General features: G+C 45.5%; 1 protein-coding gene across 21 annotated transcripts in view; it reads left to right on the forward strand.

Annotated features, from left to right (window-relative positions):
• Positions 1-670: 670 nt before the first annotated feature.
• The window catches only part of rims2a (regulating synaptic membrane exocytosis 2a), a 135,570-nt gene continuing 121,323 nt past the window's right edge, over positions 671-14,917 (forward strand). For all 21 annotated transcript variants that reach the window (XM_070966043.1, XM_070966051.1, XM_070966059.1 and 18 more), the window contains exon 1: positions 671-1,574. In XM_070966043.1, coding sequence (XP_070822144.1) covers positions 1,384-1,574 — 191 coding nt within the window. In that variant the 5' untranslated portion in view covers positions 671-1,383. The remainder of the gene's footprint in view (positions 1,575-14,917) is intronic.

The following is a 14,917-nucleotide window of genomic DNA, read 5'->3' on the forward strand; positions in this document are numbered from 1 at the left end:
CGAGGGTGGTCTTAGTCAGGAGTCAGATGAGAATGTGGCAGTTGAGAGGATTTGCAAAAGGGCTGCCGTGAACGTGAAGTTGTGATCAAACACTGAAGCATCTGGATGCTAAAGAAGTCCACTCTGGTTTTCCAAACAGATAGTGACGTGTGACTCCCGGACACTTCAGTTGTCGCAGCATTTTTTTTATTCCTTCAATGAAGCGCATCCACACAGGCCTCTTATAACTGCTCAAAACTACCATCCCCAAAACTTCTCCCATTAGCTGCCAGCACAGCCAGTGTGAGCTGACTGGAACCACAGCCACACCTGCGCTACCAGTCACATTCTGTATCTCCCCCCACAGCTCCCCCTGCTCTCACTGTGTCATGATCTGGTTATGAAATATGCATCAGGCTCCTGTGGCAGCGCTGCTCCAGCTGCTCACAGTCCCTCCACTCCGTGTTTTTGCGGCTGCTGTGTGCCTGCTGTCAATGAACATCCAGCGTCCTCTCGGCTTTATTCTTCTACGTGTTTCCATCGCTCCGCCTCTTCTTCCTATCTGGATTTTTTTCCCTCCTCCTCTCTCTCTATCTTTCTCTCTCTCTGTCTCTCTCCCTCCCTCCCCCCCTCCCCCCACCCTCTCTCTCTCATTGCATCCATTTTTGTGCATTTAAGAAATCTCCAAGAATTACCAACCTGGAGGAGAGCGAGCTAACCGGAGTGTCAGAGGAGGGTTAAGGACTCCAAACGAAAACAAACAAGGACGGAGCGGGCGGCTTTATTCCAACATGCCAGTAAAAGCTTTCTAAAGGATGGCCGCGATGGGTTAGACAGGATTTAACATGACTGCGAAATAAAAGGCAAGAGTTGTTCTCTAAATGTATTTTTCTACTTTTCCTCTGTGGATGGATGGATGGACGGAGGCGTGTGTTTGGAATACCTGAAGGTTGTAGCCTTACAGCCCGTGCACTCTCGCAGCCTTTCAGGGCATCTGTATCTAATCTCGAGTGTTTTCTGTTTCAGACGTTTTCATGTGTAAATTCGCCGTTTCAGCCTGCAACAGCTTGAATATTGCGAACTCCCCGCTCGCAGGCAGCGCTCATTGGGCTGCAGCACGTTTGATAAAGCCCATTATGAGCGTTTAATAGAAGAGGGTGAAGCCTGTAATTCATATTTTGACGCTTGTTTCTTGCAGCACAGTGTACTACGCGCATGATACCCCCAACCAAGATGTCATGCCGTCTCTGAGCCACGGTGCCTCCAGCAAATCCCACCGCCGCTTTGCATTTTGACAGCATGAAATGTAAGAAAAATATCGCGCAGAATGCTGCTGGTTGACGGTGATTTTTCTCGTTTTTTTTTTTTTTTTTAATTTTTTTTTTTAGCCACTGTGTGTAAAAGATGTCTGCTCCACGCGGGCCCCGGGGCGGCCCTGGCCCTGCTGCTGCTGCTGCTGCTGCTGCCGCCTCAGCGGCCGGCGCCATGCCGGAGCTGCCGGACCTCAGCCACCTCACCGAGGAGGAGAGGAAGATCATCCTCGGTGTCATGGACCGACAGAAGAAGGAGGAAGCGCAGGAACAGTCGATGTTAAAGTAAGAAAAGGCGGGCATGGCTGCTGTCGTTGCTGGTGAATAACCCCGGGTGTCTGTGGGCTGCTGTTACAATGTGAATTTCCGTAAGCGTCTCTCTGTGAGATGCAGGTGGATCATGTTGCCTCTTGACAGCGAATCCCCCCCTCGCCTGCTTGTCGTCTCTTGACTCCCCCTTTAGAGGATACTCTATTTGAATGGCTGAGTATCATTTTATAATGCGGCATACACTCCAACCTCTTTCCCCCCACTTTGTTGTAGCTCGAGCTGTACTACAGTGGGCCGGGTTAGCAGCAGCGGGCGCCATTTTCACGTAAAAAGCACGCCAAATTGCTTAACCTTTCCCCACGAACGTCACCGAGATTACACAATATGACACTGGAAAGATCATTTAAGGTGTCCTTTGTGGTGATGGCGCACGCGGGGTGTGTGTGATTTCAACGTTAAAGTCCCGGTGGACCCCCCCGCTCCTCTTGTGTACAGATGTCGCTCGGAGCTGTTTCAGCACCACGGCGCTGTCCACTGTAGGCTTTTAGTTTTTAAGGTGGACCGGACTGTTTCCGCCATCGTCGCTTTAACCTTTACCGCGTGAGCCATAACTCTGCTTTATGGTGGAGTATTACACTCTGTGGGCTGGCCCGGGTCGTAAAAACACACTCACTTGATGTAGTGTTAATTAAAAAATTTGGTTTGACCTGCTTAGGGAAGCCGTGCTAATGAGAGGAGAGGGATTTCGGGGCTGTGGCCTTAAATGTTTCCATCCTGTTGATTTTCTTGTAGTGTTCTTCTTCAATGAAAAGGATGCAGATGCTTGCATGCTCACAAGGCAGGTGACGAGCGACCTGACTGTTTGATTTGAATGCAGCATAAAAACCACGTAGTGATGAGTAAGTCTATCCAAGTTTCTGCTGGAGATCTCTGGCATGGTTTTACTGCTGCTGCAGCCTCCCAGCATGGCCAGTGACATTAGTGTAAAAGATGTCTGCCACTATCACTGGAGCTGTTGTCCTCCATCATCGGGTAAATATTTGGGCCAAGGCAGCATTCCTAATGGAGTGAAAGTTGTGCAATCCCTACCTAGTGCTGCTGCATGACAAACATGACTCATGTACTCCAAGACATGGCTACCTCAGCCGCTGCGGTGTGTGCTGTGTGAATCATCCAGGCCTTTTCCGCCTTCCCTCTGCTTTCACTGTCCTCCCCTCCTCCCCAATAGCTGAGTGTTTTTCCTATTTCTTTCTCTGAGGTAAAGGGGATTGTCAGTTTTAGTCACTCTTAGTCTGACAGTGATGTCAAAGCCTTATCATGACTGAGCATGGGCAGAAGAGGCTGTTCTTTGCCAGGGACATGACTGACTGACTGACTGACTGACTGACTGACTGACTGACTGACTGACTGACTGACCGACCATAATGTTAGATAACTCTGATTTCAGGCCACACAAGCTGAAAGCATACAAGACATCGGGCGGTCAAAGAGGCCTTTGTATCGATTGCTTGCATGCTAATTTGCATAAGAATTATGTTTCCAGCACGGCATGTCTCCTGCATGTCTTGGTTACCTGGGTTTTTATCTCACCAGCAGGGCTGTAATGCAGATGCTTAGCCACTGACAAAAGACATGGAGTTAATATTAAGGGCTGGCTGCCACCTTTTTGTTGTGTTTGAGAGATTCTGGTGTGCAGGAAGGACCTCTTGACCCCTTTTTTGCCCCGATAGTAAAGTTTTATTTCAATATATTTCACGGCAAGACAAGTTCTCCTGTGTTCAGTCTATATGTGCAAGGTGACTCATCATGAGTCATCAAAAGAGTAAATCCCCACTTTCTTTGCCTATGAATCACACAAGCATAACATATCCTAAAGGAGCATTAATATGCTCAGCCCTTGCATAGGTACAACTGCAGTGGATTAACTTGTCATTGGATGGTTCCTAGCATTTTCAGCAGTGTCGGAAACAAACACCCACACTGCAACATCTAACCCTATAGCCCGTGCATCTGCGCTGTCGCGGTCACGGTCCAATCCCACAGCGGCTTGGATGGCTTTTTGGGAAAGTGGCAGTTTGAACATCGAAGTGTGTAATCTAACAGAGGGAATCCTGGGAGGATGGAGGGATGGAGAAGAGAGGGAGGGAGAGAGAGAAGCCTCCAGCTGCAGGGCTTGCCAACTTGCTGTCATCTCACTGGAGGTGCTACAGAGAGCGTGGATGGAAATCCAGTGCTGCTGACTCGCATGTAATTAGCTACCCTCTCTTAGGCTGCTCGTTCTTAGCAGGCCCGTATATGTGCGTGTCTGCATGTAGAAAGTGTGCTGCGCCAATGACAATCCATTTCTTAAAGTCCATAAGGCGGCGCTCTACACATCTAAAGCTCATTCTTAGAATTCTGTCCTAGAAAGCTCATCAAAGCTGCAGCCATAGAAGTATAATTAGTTCATAATCTTAATATTTCTACATACAAAGACACGTACAACTAAGCATGGCTCCAGGTGCATGTGTTCCATTAAACTGAATGCACAGGCGCTATCAGCTGTCTTTGCTTTCCATGCATCAGTGAATCTCTGAGCAGTACAGTAATGATGGTTATGGGATGCTCACCCCCACCCCCACCCCCACCCAGACACTGGGTATCCTACAGGCAGGCATCAGCTGCCTGTGATGGGGTGACCCACAGAATGCCCGGGGCTCCACTTCTCCTTTGTCCCCATTCCTCCAGTCCTCAAGGGCTGCTTTCTGGTTCTGCTTGGTGGTTTGAAGAGGGGAGCAGGAGGGGGTAGTAATGTTCTCCATCCTAACTCTGACTTTCTCTTTCACACCTCTACCCTCTAACGCTTTGTCATTGTTTCTATTTCTCTCACTACATATAGTGTTACCTGTATGTAAGGGCATGGGTTGATATTCGAGCGTACACACACACACACACACACACACACACACACACACACACACACACACACACACACACACACTCTCACCAAAGAAAGATGGCAAAACTTTGACCTTTAGGTGACAAGATTTGTGACACATGATGATGATTTAGCTGTCTGTCCACTTTAAAGGCCACACGACACAACAGTAGCATCCCAGTAAATATCCTAGTCCCAGTTCTTCCTTGTGACAGAGTTCAACTCATGAATTGGGGGGACTGTGTCATTCACTCAGGGACCTCCTTCGACAGTGCTAATTATACTGGCTGCCTTGTATAAGGGACTCCCACTGAGATACAGCTATTCCAGGGCTCTGAGGTGTCTGCTGCTCTGCCATCTATTTGGGCACCCCCATTTTTTTTTCCACAGGACCAAGGCTGCCCTGCGTTCCTGCTCTGTTTCTGCATCAGGAACATAATGTGTATCATGCGGTGTTAGGATGTTTCGTCTCAGAGATGAGCATTGTGTTTAAAGACCCCTGTCCGAGATCGTTTTTGTCCTCGGGGCCCCAATATTGGAAAAATAGATATTTTTTGGAATTTGTAATAATGATTTTTACATCATTTTCAATTAGTGTTTCAGTATTAAAATCTATCAACAACTGCACCTGTGCATTACACTTCCACTGAAGTGGGAGACTTGTGAGAGACAGATGGAAAAAGAAAAAAAGGTCAAAATTGAAGCAGCAGAGACTAAGATACCCTAACTTTGTGTCCATAATTTGTACTTTAAAAACACTATCCTACAATCCCCATAATGCAGCGTCCTAGAATTCTTCTACCCTCCCATGCCTGGTATAAGTGCATGTCTTTCAACGAGCCCTTAGTCTGGAATGTGAACTTCCTGTTAAACATTTGTTGGTTCAAAGGCCACATTTAGATGACCCTGATGACATCATCAAAGATATTTTTGGAAAAATCTCTAGAGCCACAGAACGCTGATTCGTACTCTTCACAGTGAGTCAACTGAATTTCAGCCATATTCCTCAGCCCTGTTTTAGATTTGATCTTGTTGCTATGTACACTGTCACACTGTAACTATTTACAGTACTGCATCAGCCTTCTGCACTGTACACTGAGAGGTTTTAGTGATGAGAATCCACAAGATATTCATTTTTTCAGTTGGACATGTCATTATGAATGGAGCTGTGGTGTAACTGAAATGTTTGCATGACTAACAAAAGAGCAAGGATCTTATTTTAATGATCCAAATCCAAATCAGCTGGTTACTTAACTGTACTTTGACTGACCCATCTAACAAGTCTCAAAATCATACTCCTGGTTAGCGAGAGGTGTAGGGGGTTGGTGTGTGTATGTGTGTGTTCAGCATGAAGAGCATTGACCTTTGAGCTCAGTGTACCAGCTGGGGTTAGAGCTACAGAGAGGCCCTGTGTCCCTGGAGGCTATACAGTAGGATCTCAGCCCCTCTGAGAGAGCAGGAGTGATAGAGCACACACACACACACACACACACACACACACACACACACACACACACACACACACACACACACACACACACACACACACACATTATAGAGGCCTATACATCAAAATTTAAATTTTGTTAATATCTTAATTCATTTTAAGAACTTGAATAAATGCACATGAGGTGACCACAACTTGCTGGACAGAGACAAACCTGGCAACCCAAAGAAAACACTCTTTGTGAGCTCTGCAAACAAGAGCAAGAGGCAGAGCAACACGTCCTACACACAGTGTAGCCTGTGTAAAGACAGGAGAAGCAAATCTTTACCAAAATAATAACGATAAACTCACTGTAGAAGCTGCAAAATATCCAAAATATGAGGAAACCAGCAAAGGCATACTGGAAACTGTACTGAGCTCTTTCAAAACATCGTTGCATCTGTGTCATGTAGTATAATTAACAGTACGTTGTGTGGTGTATGATGCAGTATAGAGTGTGGTGTGGTCACACACTGTAGTTCTCTACTGTAAACCTTGTACAACCTGCTATAGCAGTACTGTACTTAGTCATGTTTGTGCCAATAAAGCGAATTTGAATCTGAAAAAAAAAAAGAACTGAGAGAGAGAGAGAGAGAGAGAGAGAGAGAGAGAGAGAGAGAGAGACCTATGGTTGTGAAATGAGGCAAGGCAATGTTCAGAAGCTTCCCACTGGACAATATACAGTACACACACGCACTCTCTCTCTCTCTCTCTCTCTCTCTCTCTCTCTCTCTCTCTCTCTCTCTCTCTCTGCCTTCCTCTTGTTCCCTCAGCTCACTCACCCATGCTTCCTTTCCTTCCCATGCAAAGAGCAGATTCTGTCATGAGCGTTCCAGAGACTCCCATCCCCCATCACTCTCCCCAAGGGGGAGAGAGAGAGAGAGAGAGAGAGAGAGAGAGAGAGAGAGAGAGAGAGAGAGAGAGAGAGAGAGAGAGTGGAAGAGTGGATGCTGTCTCTATAAAGCCGAACGTACGCCAAATGAATACATCATCATGCCAATTAAAGTAACAATGTGTTTTGGTTATGGAAGGTTGGCATGTTATCAAGTTAGATTGGCTCAGCTGGACAGGAGATCTGGTTAGAACACAATTGCCATCATTAAAATGATATAAAAGATATGAAATTCTATATTTACAAGTTGCTCATTAGCTGTGAGCTTTTATGAGGGGGAAGTTGCATCACTCCAGTGTCGAGGTCCTTTGGCACTCGCCTATCCATATGTCTTTTTCTACATTTTAGCTAACATTTAACTTATTGTATCTGTCAGATTGCCTCCAGCCCTGGACGTGTATGTGCTCCTTTTCTGGTTTATCCTGTGCTGTATACTTCCCCAGTTGACTGAAAGTGTTTGTATGTGGGCTAATGATGCTACAGATTTGCCTTGGCTGAACCACAGTGGTATTATTTTCTTTGTAGGATAAGGCTGGTGTTGTTTTTCTTGTATATTTTTCTTCCCATCAATCGACCAAAACTGGCCCTGTGTTAGTCTGTCACTCGCTACTTTTCAGACCTCCCTGCTCTGCGGCACTCAGACCCAGACTCATATGTATGCTTTGCAGAAATGTATTGATTCGTCATTAACACTGAATGCACCATACGCATTCAGCAGAACTGTATTTTGGGCCACATAGTGAATGTGAGTTTAATATCCACTGTCTGTCCAGCTCTGTATTTGTCTACACCAACCACTGACAAATACACTGTGCCATTTGATGCTGGGTAGGTAGTGTACAGTGAGTTTATCAGAGATTTTATGTAGGAAACACAAGACACACAAGGTTAATGAGAGCTATGAGACTGTAAATGGTAAGATTGTGGGCCTAAAACAACAAATACTATGAGTTGAAAATGCTTAAATGCTACATAAAGCTGGGTGGAGATGTGGTGTGGTGTGATAGTTGTCTGCAGGTTTTTACACACAGCCCCTTTCGCATTACGCATGGCATTTGACCAATTGTCCACACAAAACTATTGATTTATTCATATTTAAAAAGGCTGGGTTATTTCAGCTGGGAGTCGTAATTTTAGCAAATGCCACTCAAACAGGAGTAAATATGCATTTGTAGGGGACTATTTTTATCAGAGGGTTGGTGCACAAGAGAATATTTATGGCAGCAGTGCGGTGCATGTGTGATTGACTCAAAATAAACTACAGTGCTTATGTTCAGGTTAATAAAGGAAAGTGTCATCAGGGACATCAATGTGGCTCACTGATGTGTTTTTAATAGTTTCTGGACTACCATGCAGCTCTTGCGTCACAGAGGAGGTTCAATCACGCTTTGGCTACCCAGGCAAAACTTGTTAGTAGGATCAGTTCATTGTTGGTTTTGGTTGTTTTGTGGGATTAGTGTTGGGGAGGAGAGGACTAATCAGGATAAGTTGAGATGGAACATAAGAGGAGACGAGAGGGCAGGACAAGAGGACAGGTTAGCGTGGGAGAGAGGAGAGGAAATGAGAAGGGACGAGAGGACAGGAAAGGATAAGAGAACAGAGAGAAAATGAGAGGAGAGACATTGACGTCTGAGATGCTATCAGGTCTCGGTGCTGATATGACAGCCTCAGTCCCCATTGACGGAGCAATCAGCCTGCCATCTCCCAGAGCCTGCTATTCTGTTGCGTGGCACAGCACAGCATCGGCCTCTATTGTCTCTCAGGGCTTTGTTCTAAATAACATCTGCATTTGTCAGCATAGGTTTTATTCTCTTCTGGGCTTTTATCCCTCAAGCAAAGTTTGAAGGGATTTTCCTGCCCCTGGCTGCGCAATTTGAAATGCCCTTGGCGAAACATGACAGTAGGAAAATATTTCAGAATAAGAAGGAGGTTGTGTTAACTCGTACAAGGGATGTTGTGTATTTATAGCAATGGATGATAAAGTGAACACTGCAGTGCAGGGTGATCCCTTTTTACTGTATGTGTTAAATAATTAGTCAACAGAGCCTCAAGCTGCTGTCATTTAACTTTATTTAAGCAGTTAGTGCTGGACTGGTAAAATCATGAGCAGATGCCTTCTATGTGAAGGTCACCAGTTCAAATCCCCAGCTAGAGAAAGCATTGTTTCTACTCCAACTTGCAAGTGAAAACGTATTTGAGAAATATGATGCAGTGTCTTACTTTCCCCATGTGAATAGATGAAAAAGAAGTGTGTGATTGCAACATTAGCGGCTACTGATCCTGGACTGAGCCAGAACAGAACCCAGTCACTGCTCCAGCACTAGAACATCTGGCCTGTTGTTACATAAGCCTCCCAGCATGCTGTGCAAGAGTGGCCTGATTGAGACCAACACAGTGCAATAGTAATGCAGATAGAGCTGAATAGTAGGTTACGAAGAGGAAAAACAAAAAAAAGGGAGATAAATAGGAAATGCAAAAGGGCGCAGAGGAGAAACATGCGAGCGAAAGGCACCGAGAAGGGGCCACTTTATCACTTTTATTGCCTGCCCCCCTCCCTATCCACCCTGAGTAGGGTCAACGTAGAGGAAGATATACAGCATCTGACCCTCTGAGGGAGGCCTTGTGCTTCTGGGGAACATATGTGCCTGCTGTAGAGTAGCTGGCAGCGCTGACGTTGAATGTATCTCTCAAAACTGTGGGGTAGTGCGACGATACAGTTGAGACAAATCAGCACAGCACACTAATGGGCTTTACACCACGCTCACTAATAGAGGAGGCCAAACAGGAAGCATGTTTGCTACTGATTTGTGTAAAGGGAAGGCTGTGGGACAGGTGCTGTGTCAGTGGAGATATTATAGTGAGGTGTGGTGTCTTTTCTATCTCCTGTGACATTCCCTCAGGGTTTGTTTTATGATTGTTGAACCCTGAAAGGTCACAGGAAAAAGACATCTCTCCACTCTGTGCAGCAGAGGTCTCAAACCACATGGCCTGGAGGGCCTGAATGATCCAGGTTTTCATTCTGACCGGGCTTCACCAGTGAGCTCTTAGGCTGTGGATGATGTGTGAATCAGTCAGTCACAAACCTGTGACAGAGGGTCTGCCGTACAGCATGCAAACTGCATATGTACTGTTTAAGTCTGTGTACATGTACTGTAAGCAAGGGAGTGAAAGCAGGAGAGAGGGACAGAGACATGTGGACAGAGAAAGGGAGAGACAGTTATGAGGCTGCTGAATGGCCCGTTACTAAAGGTGGAACGTGGCACCAGGTCATCTCAAGCTGATTGCACTCAAAGCGTGAGAACCCTCATGCTGTTAGTTGGACTATTAATAGTGGAGGCATTCAGCTTTCTGCAGAGGCCGGCAAGCAGCCAGACATCGAAACAGGCAGCAAGGCCTGCGGCCATTTAGGCATCCAGGAAAGCCAGGCAGCAAAGCAGGCAAGCTTACAGGACAAGCTCCAACCACCAATAAGACAGAGGGCATCCTCATGAAGAGGGAAAGCGTTGAGTTAATCAACAGAGTTAATGATAGAACAGCTGATCTATTCTATCTATTGTTAACTTTGTGCTTTGCTAAAGAAGTGAATTAGTTTTGATATTATATTACTTTAACAACAACAGAACCATTTATTACATCCTGACATAAAGATGACTTAGTAGTTCAATGTAGTTCGAGATTTCAATACCTCATCCCACTTTTCTGATGCACATTAACACACTTATTGTAAAGTGGCTGTTTGCATGCTCACTTATTAGTGTATTCATCAAGCGATGTTATAGCAGCTAGGAATTAAAACAGAAGAGAAAATTTATCTCACAAAAACTTTGTAGAAATCTTGTTGCTTGTTGAAATTAATAATAATAATACATTATGAATAATTTGTTTTGATTTGTCACAAGGAAGCAGGCTGGTGGCATTCAAACAGAGCCAAGTGCGAGTGTGGTAGCTGTTGAGGCAACAAAGAAAGTCCTGCATCAGGGGAATGAACAGTCCTGCCGTTGAAAATGAGAGGAATAATGTTACATTTGGAGAAATGGGATTGATTAGTCGTTGGTATATATGTTCAATATGTTAGATCTTGTTTGTTTATTCTGCACACAACCAGAAATATAAAGTGACAACTTATGATTTTAACCACGGACAGGACTGGTGATGTATGTGTTGCATTTATGCAGCAGACAGAGTGGCATCTGGTTCTTAACTACAGCATCTCTCAGCAATAAAGCCAAAAAGCATAATTCTATTCTTTTAATTTTATTGACTATTAATCCATCCCTCCATCCATTTCCTGCCCCTTGTCTGGGTTTCAGGTCACAGTGGTTGCAGGCAAAGCAACGATGTCCACTTCCCCCTCCTCAATGTCTAAACTGTTTCATAAAACCAGTGTCTTTGTCCAAGCGGTCAAGCAGCTGAACATTTAAGCTTAAAGAAAGGCCCACTCCTAGCAGCAAGCTAACAGCTAACACTGTCCTAACAGCTAAACTAACGTCCCTCATGCATGCCTTTGATACCAGCAGGTGAATGTTGCTGCTCCTGAGAAAGGAGTTCTTGAAGTTTTTTTTAGACCTGGACAACTCAGGTAAAGTTAGACTCACCCCAGAATGCAAGCTCACACATTTCATATGGGCCACCTTAATAAGTCCTATTTTTGGTAAACTAAAACCCAAAATAAGCTATTTTTCATGTTGCAGACTCTTAAAAATAAACACAACACAACCCTCGTAAGGATTTTTGTCCTAGATTTTGTGCTGTAGTGAGAGAAACTCAACAGAAGGGTGTACTGATACAGGCCTGAAATGAGTTTGCTTACTTTTTCATGGGTGTAAGAGCTGCTGCGAACCCAAATGTTAATTGTCCTCAGCCCCAGATGCTTTGCTCTGTGTGTGAGCTGGTATATTTACTAGCGGTAGTTTACACAGGGCGCTCTAATCTCTCCTTCCCTGTGTGTGTTTGTTTGTGTGTCTGATCGTGTTCTGCTCATTCAAGACTCAGCTGGTCGGAGCAGGTGCAAGCCGGTGACTCAAACACGTGCAAGCTGCCTGGCCGGCCCTTCTAATACACCTTTGTGTGGCCCAAAACTCAAACCATCCAGCGCTTTCTATAAACAAACACAGCCTCCCTGTATTCGTCCGACGCACGCACACAAATATACTACACTCTCAATGAAACACCCACACACTCGCACACAGCCGCTCCGTGGAGGCCTCACAACCAGACAGTAGAATTTATTATGTAATGATTGGTTCAGTGATTCTGTTGGAAAACTTTACGTTGCTTATGCAATCCCTGCTCACATCATAACAGGGTTTTTTTAAGGAGAAAACACAATAACTGATCACATGATATATCACTGATATTGCTCTGAAATGGCTTGCTTTATTCTTTTAGAATTTATTTCCTGTTTGCCCTGCACATAATTTATTTTCCAACTTTTATTGCTCCCTCGTGCCGTCGTAATTCTCCTTCTATCGCTTTGATTTGGTTACTGTTGTTAAAGGTCTGGCAGGAATAAGGGGTTTGATATTTAGCAGCATTACAGCGCTTTACATGTGCCGTAGATGCTGCTGTAGGTAGATTACAAAAGCAGCCGACTGACATAAACAGGGGAGGATAAAGAGCAACCATTATTATAACGTCACTAATGCAGCCGTGGCCCTTATATAAGCCCACTGTTTGAGCACCACACACAGGCGCTACCATGTAACCTACACGAGGACATACTGTACAGCATATAGACCACTGCTCACACTGCCTAGGGCTGAAGGTGGCTTTGTGGGAGCTTTAAATGCATTATTCCACAGATTCACTATCTGTATGTGAGCACGCTTTAGTGTATTCACGGTTGCTTGGTTTGTGTAGTCTTGCGTGCTCTGCAGTATCCACCATGAAAATAAGAGTGAGGAATAAGAGGCCTGTTTTTTTCATCACCATCATCTGACACTGATCAGGACAGAGACACAGAGAGCCGATGGTGTGATCCCAGGATCGTGCCCCTCGACCGAAGTCTGATGGAGGATCTCCTGCTAATCCCTTAATATCACTTGTCCCACTGAGATACTGCTGCCATCGCCATGGTGATGCTGAGATGGCCTGGATGTGTACTAGTGGAACGAGGAGGGGGGTGGGGGGTGGGGCATTACTGCACACCACTGTAGAAATCCTCCTTTGTGAAACATAAATACAGTCATTTGAAGTAGTGTCTCAAGGCAGGAAATGCAGGCATTTAAAGTCACCAGGCATCAGGCCATGAGGAGGAGGAGGAGGAGCAGAGGGAGGAGAGGAAGGGGGGGTTGCTGGGTTGGCTGTGTTTGCTGTAGACGGCGAGTAAAAGCTGGTCGCCTTATCCTCGAGTGGGCGGCTGCTTGGATGGTTTGTTGGCTGGTTGGCTTTAAATCTGCGTGGAGAGGCGACTAATGCAGGGGAATCCTTTGATTTGGGATTTTACAGCAGCCAACGTCAACCAGATCTTTCTGCCATCGGACAGATGTTGAGAGACAACAAGTTCAAGTTAATTTCAGCCGTACAGCACTGTGGTCACATCTGTTTATTTGGCTGAATGTGCCGACCTTTAAAGCCCCTATGGTGTGTCTTATGTGGTCCGTGCTGTGTATGACTTGATGAGGTAGCAGGTGCCTCATTTCCAAGCCGTGAAGCATTATAGCAGCAGTATTTTAGCGAAGTGATGGGTGTAACCTGTTTGCAGCGAGGCGGTATCAGATTGCTCTTGTGCTTGTCTGCCTGTGTACACTGTATGTAGTTTGGTTAAGCAAGCTCATAGTGACGTGCTGTAGCTTTGAATTGGGACAGGAAGGAGTAGAGCAGGGTATCTATTACCTCTCTATTGTTAGCCATAGCCGGGCTATTATTATAGCCCAGAGTGAGACACAGACAGCTGACTGCAGTTTCAGTACAGCCCACCTACTGCTGCCAGCCAGAACAACAACATCACAGAGGGTTTTGTACGTGTTTGAGGATGACACTAATGGAAGTTGAGTTGAGCAGCAGAGAGCTGAAAGTGTGATCACTAATTCTACTACAGTTGATTTTTTTTTAGCTGATGCACTTTTTTTCTCTTAAAAGATGAAACCTGAGATGCTCCAGTTACAAGATATTCACTCGCCAAAGAGACCAGGAGGAGAGGCTAGGCTTTTGCTGACTATGCGACTGGAAATAATAAGGCAATAGTGAGAGTGGACAGAATTGGCGCTCGAGGTTTGATGCTTCACCGTGTGTGTGGTAAAGGGTTAGAGGAGGACATGGAGCTGCATTCAGCCATCTCTGTCTGGCCGTTGGAGCTGGAGATTGGGCTAACTCAGAGGGCGGTGACCTAGCCGTTGTGGTGTTGGGGCTGAGTTTCTGCATTATTCCCAGTGGAGCTGTTGAGCCGTGTATGGGAGGAGCTGTGACGTTAGCATGCGACAATGTCAGCTGCCAAGAAAGTGCTGAGCACAGCCAGAATAAAATGTATCTGTGTCAGGGTGAATAAAGTGGGCTGACAGGAGAAGTAACCAAGCATTCACATCCAGAGAGAGACATGTCCGTACACACACCATTACCAAAGCAAACAAGCACATATGTGCAATAACACAATGCCTCTGACTAAATGTTGCTCATATAGTTGACACTGTGCAAGAAACTGTCTGTATTAGAATGAATATTGTGCATATGTTTCCTGCAAGCCTTGCATGGAAATACACTTGTGAATGTGTGGGCTGCTGGGTGATTAGCTGACTCTTTGCCACTTGGAAATCTCCCAGGAGGGGAGATATGGAGCAGCTCAATTGAATCCTGGCAGGTAATCTAAGGAAACAGATGGATTTTAGTTATATTTGGCAGCAGATTAGCCACTTCCCCGTTGCTCAGAAAATCTGCTGTTGCCAACTCTTGTTTGACAATCTGAATATTAGTCCTTGGTCAGGAGGTCTGGCTTGTGCGCTGTTAGATTGCCTATTCTGATGAGTGCGCCCCGCGGATTCAATCCTATCTGTGCTTTCTAAGGCCCAGCTGTGGTAGCTGGCCAACCCCTCCACACCGAGGCGCTTGCCCTCTCGCCGTCCCCCCTG

Source organism: Chaetodon trifascialis, chromosome 7, assembly GCF_039877785.1.
Source record: "Chaetodon trifascialis isolate fChaTrf1 chromosome 7, fChaTrf1.hap1, whole genome shotgun sequence".
In the NCBI taxonomy this organism is placed as follows: Eukaryota; Metazoa; Chordata; class Actinopteri; order Chaetodontiformes; family Chaetodontidae; genus Chaetodon; species Chaetodon trifascialis.